We start from the raw sequence: 6,775 nt of genomic DNA on the forward strand, positions 1-6,775 counted from the left end.
GTTTAAAAGATGCATCCATATTACAAGAGGTGAGAATAGTAGTTTTCATTGCAGACTTGTTCTCAATCTGCACACCCTCTCCTGCCTGGGTAACAGAAATTTCAAATTTCCACTCTTGGTCAGTTCTTCAACTTTAATTTTGCAACCATGGAAACTGATGTAAATCATTAAAACTTAAAATAGTTTTTTGGGAGCAAAAGTTTTAAGTGAAGACTCTACAAAAAAATTTCTGAACAGTAAAATTACCTCATGGCTACATTATAGTGTTTCTCTATACACCTTAAAGCACTGGATACCAGGAATTTGAGAAGAAATAGAACGGGGCAGAAAAGATGCCTTCTTTGGCCTTTGTTCATGAGCAGGGTAGAGCTGATTCATCTGTCTGGCAGAACCTGCTCTTGAGGGATGGGATGAAAGCAGCAGCAGTGATCCAGGATAGGAAGGAGGCAGCACAGGATGGTAGGGCCCAAGGAACCAAGAGAAACAACCTTCTCGGGTGGGCTGCCCTAGAAGGCTGTGCACTGAGGCAGAACCATGAAGGAACCAAGCCCAAAACAGAGAGATCCCACAGATCCTCCATTTGAGCTGGCTCATGATGCCAAGGGAAGCAAGAAGGAGGTCACTGGAACACATTCTGCTTAACTCTCCAATTATGCATCAAGAATTCAGATCAGAGCGGTAGTAGAGAAGAAAGGCTGGCCCAGGAAATAGAGCTGGGTTTAGATCTCCTAACTCCAACTTCGTGTAACTTTGAGCCAGTTGCTTTTCTTCATGTTTTCTATTTGCAAAATGAAAATAAAAGTATATTATATAAAGTCTCAAGTTCCTTTAACAGCTAATATTCTGTGCTTCTATATAATGTATAAACTCAATTTAGAAAATAGTAGTGATGCTTGGGTCATAGACAGGCTAATTCCAGGGCATGTCATGCTGTATCTTTTCACCATTTAACATTTTTTGATTAGCATGTGACAATTGTACTTATTTATGATGTTCAAGTTATATGTCAACACATGTATAGAGCATTACTGATCAAATCAAGAGAATTAACATTTCCATTTCCTTATCATTTCTTTGGAGCCTTTGAGCTACTCTCTTCTAGTTTTTTTTTAAGATTTTATTTTATTTGAGAGGTAGAGTTACAGACAGTGAGAGGGAGACAGAGAGAGGTCTTCCTTCCGTTGGTTCATTCCCCAATTGGCTGCAATTGTCGAAGCTGTGCCGATCCAAAGCCAGGAGCCAAGAGCTTCTTCCAGGTCTCCCACGTAGGTGCAGGGGCCCAAGGACTTAGGCCATTGTCTACTGTTTTCCCAGGCCATAGCAGAGAGCTGGATTGGAAGTGGAACAGCTGGGACTAGAACCTGCACCCATATGAGATGCTGGCACTGCAGGCGAAGGATTAACCTACTGCACCACGGCGCTGTCCCCCACTCTCTTCTAGTTTTTCATAAAATGTATGACAGATTCTTGTAACCTATATCTACCCCCTTCACTGTGGAACACTAGCACTCATTCCTTCTCACTGTGTTATCCAACATCCCTCCATCCTCTTCTCTACACCCACTTCCCACATAAAAGAAAATAAAAACATCACTTTTGTTTATTTGTGGGCCAGCAAGTCAGAAAACAGAATGGGACTTTGAAAAGGGCTACAGATAATCTCATGAAGACAGCGATGCTATTACCTGGAACTTGACCTCCAGTTTAAGAATGGGCAAGTCTGCCCCAGCTGAGAGCTGTAGGAGAGGCAAGCCTCCCTCCATAGTCTCCAGATTGTCCAAGGCCTCCCGGGTGTTATCAGCCTCCTCTAAAGGACTGCTCAAAAAAATCACATTGTCGTTTGTCTAGCTGCATGGTAAAAACCGCTGTGCCCTCTGAAAGTTACATCAGGAAAATTATGGTCTCAAGGCACCATGGCAAAGCCAACAGGGGAGCAAGCAGGTTGGGTTAGTGAGAACTGCAGTCAGCAACCATGTTCAAGGCCCAGATTTGTGTGATCTTGTGCAAAATAACTTCTTTAGGGTAAGGAGAACCTTAGTTGCTTCTATTGTAAAAAATCTGTAACCTAAATCTAAGCAAAAATATATTACAATCAAGGAGAAGTAATTTATTCGGTTGCTCCCTCCTCATGGTTGTTTTATGTCAGTGAATCTAGATTCTCGATACTATTATTCCAAAAGTATGTGTGTGTGAACATACTGTGTCCAGCATGATTTCAAATGAGGGATGAGAATCAAATTAAACAACCAAATGACTGATGCAGATATTTAAGTGTTATATTAGTTTTTTCCCCCTAATTCTTGACAGGTGTGTCCAACAGAGAGCATGGAAGAGGCTTTCCTTCTCAACCAGACTTCCTTTGTGACCTATTTTCGGCTTAGAGGTTTATCTGTAAATCAGAAGGTGCAGCTGGCTGCCTTCTCCATGTTCCTCGTTTTCTATGTCCTGACACTGATGGGGAACGTCCTCATCATCATAACCATTGTCTGTGACCGCAGACTCCACACCCCCATGTACTTTTTCCTCAGCAATCTGTCCTTTATCGACGTCTGCCACTCCACTGTCACTGTTCCCAAGATGCTGGTGGACACGTGGTCAGCGGGGAAGTTCATCTCCTTTGGTGCCTGCGTGACCCAGATGTTCTTCCTGCACCTCTTTGCCTGCACGGAGATCTTCCTCCTCACCGTCATGGCCTACGACCGGTACGTGGCCATCTGTAAACCCCTGCAGTACATGACAGTGATGGACTGGAAGGTGTGTGTGCTGTTGGCGGTGGCCCTGTGGACGGGGGGCACCATCCACTCCATAGCCCTCACCTCCCTCACCATCAAGCTGCCCTACTGTGGTCCTGATGAGATTGACAACTTCTTCTGCGATGTCCCTCAGGTGATCAAACTGGCCTGCACAGATACCCACATCATTGAGATCCTCATTGTCTCCAACAGCGGGCTGATCTCCGTGGTCTGTTTTGTGGTTCTAGTGGTGTCCTATGCAGTCATCCTGGTGAACCTGAGACAGCAGCTCTCTGAGGGCAGGCAGAAGGCCCTGTCCACCTGTGCTGCCCACCTCACTGTGGTCACACTCTTCCTGGGACATTGCATCTTCATCTACTCCCGCCCATCCACCAGCCTCCCAGAAGACAAGGTGGTGTCTGTGTTTTTCACTGCTGTCACCCCTTTGCTGAACCCCATCATCTATACCCTTAGGAATGAAGACATGAAGAATGCTTTGAACAAGTTAATGGGGAGGCAGAAGAGACAGGCAGAAAAATGAAAACGTCTAAGCCCTTGGGATGCTGGTGCAGAGAATAAATCAAACAGCACATGCATCAGACTATATGACTGACAAAGTTACTCTCCAGCCCAATATCTGACAATTACATCAAAAGGAAGATTACTTAATTCTTGCAACAGTCCTGGTATAGTTACTACACTTGTCTGTACAAAAACCAACTAGAACCCAGAGAGAGTAAACAGCATGTGCAACGTCACCAGCTAGGAAGTGGGGGAAGGAGGATGTGGACTCAAATGTATGAACAAAAATTCAACCAATTTTCATCACATCATGCTGCCTCTCCGTGCTTTTTTGCCAGGATTGATAATCAAGTCCTAAAGAAGCCGTCAGATTTCTGGGCAGTCCTGGCCTACATCACCCACTCAGGTTCTTGGCTAAACAGTTTAGCAAACACTGGTAAATTAGACAAAGTGAATACACAGGTGAGTTTGGTGACAAAGAAACCCTGAACCACTGAAGTTATTGCTACTCTAAGGTGTCCTGGAAAGATCCGCCCTTAGAGCAATGACATAGGGGTGTTTTATTACTCATTCATTTGACAAAATTTGACTGAGTACTTATTATGTGTGAGGTACTAGAGTAATAGGTTTTTTTTTCTTTTTCATTTTTTTTATTTAATAAACGTGAATTTACAAAGTGCAACTTTTGCATTGTTGTGGCTTTTCCCGCCCCCAACCTCCCTCCCTCTAGCAGCCCTCACCTCTCCCACTCCCCCACCCATCTCACCCTTCATCAAGTTTCATTTTCAATTATCTTTATATACAGAAGATCAACTTAGTATATACTAAGCAAAGATTTCAACAGACTGCACTCACACAACCACACAAGATACAGAGTATTGTTCAACTAGTAGTGTTATCTTTAACTCTCATAGTAAAACACATTAAGGACAGAGATCCTATGTGGGGAGCATGTGCCCAGTGACTCCTGTTGTTGATTTACCAATTGACACTCTTATTTATGACGTCAGCAATCACCCAAGGCTCTTGCCATGAGCTGTCGAGGCTATGGAAGCCCCTTGAGTTCACCAACTCTGAACTTGTTTAGTCAAGGCCACATCACAGTGGAGGCTCCTTCCTCCCTTCAGAGAATGGCGCCTCCCTCCTTGATGGCCTGTTCCTTCCGCTGGGGTCTTGTTCACCATGATCTTTCATTTAGGTTGTTTTTGCCACAGTGTCTTGGCTTTCCATGCCTGTGAGACTCTTATGGGCCTTTTAGCCAGATACAAATGCCCCAAGGGTTGATTCTGAGGCTGAAGTGCTGTTTAGGGTGTTTGCCATTCTATGAGTCTGCCGTGTGTCCTGCTTCCCCTGCAGGATCATTCTCTCCCTTTCAAGTCTTCCTTCATTATTTGCCGACACTGGTCTTATTTGTGAAATCTCTTTGACACTAGGGTAATAGGTTTTTAAAGAGACTCACATAGCCTCTTCCTTCGTGGCATGTGGAATCTAGTGAAATAGAAGCCAAAAATGTGAACAAAATAAGTTTAATCACTACTTTGACAAATTCTGTAAAAGAACAGGACTACTGGAGAGTATGGAAGAGACTATCTTTAGAAGGAGTGATCAAGGAGGGCCTCCGGGAGGAAGTTACCTTAGGCTGAATGAAGATGAGAAAAACAGAGGTGAGGAACATTCTACTTAGAGGAATGGCTGGTGCAAACAGCTGCTTTGGGAAACAGCTTGGCTTGTTCCAAGATGTGAGCAAAGATCAGTGTGTTTAAAACTCAGAATAGAAGGCTGAGAACGGCAAGAGAGTGATGGTGGAGAGGTCGTGAGAACCCTTCTGTGCTTTCTCAGGGAATTTGGAATCTTTTTCAGTCCAATGAGAAGCCACCAGACTGGTCTAAGCACAGAAGTGACAGGATATGATTGGTGTTTTCAGAACATTATTTGTGGGAACAGGTGTTGGTGCAGCAGTTAAGATGCTGCTCGGGACACTCTACCCATACCAGAGTGCCTGGTTCAAGTCCTGGTTCTGCTTCCCGTTCCAGATTCCTGGTTCCTGATAGTGAGCACTTCGGGGGGCAGCAGGTAATAGCTCAAGTACTTGAGCCTCTGCCATGGTGAGAGAAACCCAGGTTGAGTTCCAGGCTCCTGGCTTCAGCCTGGCCCAGTCCCAGCTGTTACAGGCATTTCAGAAATAAACCAGCAGATGGGAGATCTACCCAAGTCTCTTTCGCTGTCATGCTGCCTTTCAAACAAACGAAAATTTCTAAAAATCATATTACTTTGAATGTAATACATAGAATCCATTCAATTAAGCATTGCTAAACCTTTAATAGTCACCCAATATTGCCATAAGAACTAAGAGAAAAACAGAAGGTGACTTCAAAAAAGTTCATGAAAATAGAATTAAAAGATCATTTTAAAAAATCATTTTGGTGGAGCTGATGCTGCGGCGAAGTAAAGCCTCCACCTGCAGTGCGAGAATCCCATATAGGCACAGGTTTGTGTCCCAGCTGCTCCACTTCCAATCTAGCTCTTGACTAATGGCCCGAGAAAGCAGTGGAAGATGGTCCAAGTCCTTGGGCCCTCTACATCCACATGGGAGACCCTGAAGAAGCTCCTGGCTTCGAATCAGCCCAGCTCCAGCCATTGAAGCCATTTCAGGAGTGAACCAGTTGCCGGCGCCGCAGCTCACTAGGCTAATCCTCCGCCTTGCGGCGCCGGCACACCAGCTTCTAGTCCCGGTCAGGGCGCCGGATTCTGTCCCGGTTGCCCCTCTTCCAGGCCAGCTCTCTGCTGTGGCCCGGGAGTGCAGTGGAGGATGGCCCAAGTACTTGGGCCCTGCACCCCATGGGAGACCAGGATAAGTACCTGGCTCCTGCCATCAGATCAGCGCGGTGCACCAGCCGCGGCGGCCATTGGAGGGTGAACCAATGGCAAAAAGGAAGACTTTTCTCTCTGTCTCTCTCTCTCACTGTCCACTCTGCCTGTCAAAAAAAAATAAAAATAAAATAAAATAAAATAAAAATTATAATAAAAAAGTGAAACCAGTTAATTCAGGAACTCAACAGCTCTGAAATTATGTAAATCTAAGCAATCTTTAAATATTTATCTTATAAATTCTGATTTCTACTTTATTGAATATCATTTATTTTTTTCTTCTTAAATATTTATTTGAAAGGCAGCATGACAGAGAGAAACAGAGATCTACCATCCACTAGTTCACTCGTGAAATGGCTACAATGGCCTGGGCTGGGCTAGACCAAAGCTAGGAGCCCAGAATTCTATTGAGATATCCCATATAGAGAGAAAGGCAGAGAGATAGAGAGATCCTCCATCTGATGGTTCACTCCCCAGATGGCCGCAATGGCCAGAGCTGGACCAATCCTAGCCAGGAGCCAAGAGCTTCTTCTGGATCTCCCATGTAGATGCAGGGGCCCAAGTACTTGGGCCATCTTCTACTGCTTTCTCAGGTGCATTAGCAGAGAACTAGATGGGAAACGGAGAAGCTGGGACTTGAACCAGTCCCTAAA

The 6,775-nt window shown here is 44.7% G+C and overlaps 1 protein-coding gene across 1 annotated transcript; it reads left to right on the forward strand.

The window, feature by feature from the left end:
- Window positions 1–789: 789 nt before the first annotated feature.
- OR4E1 (olfactory receptor family 4 subfamily E member 1) lies at window positions 790–3,273 on the forward strand. Its single transcript, XM_002718054.4, has 2 exons — window positions 790–801; window positions 2,323–3,273. Exons 1-2 carry the CDS (start codon window positions 790–792, stop codon window positions 3,271–3,273), a joined length of 963 nt encoding a protein of 320 aa, XP_002718100.3.
- Window positions 3,274–6,775: the final 3,502 nt, after the last annotated feature.

The sequence above is a fragment of the Oryctolagus cuniculus genome, chromosome 12, assembly GCF_051225735.1.
Source record: "Oryctolagus cuniculus isolate XC-2025 breed Fujian yellow rabbit chromosome 12, ASM5122573v1, whole genome shotgun sequence".
In the NCBI taxonomy this organism is placed as follows: domain Eukaryota; kingdom Metazoa; phylum Chordata; class Mammalia; order Lagomorpha; family Leporidae; genus Oryctolagus; species Oryctolagus cuniculus.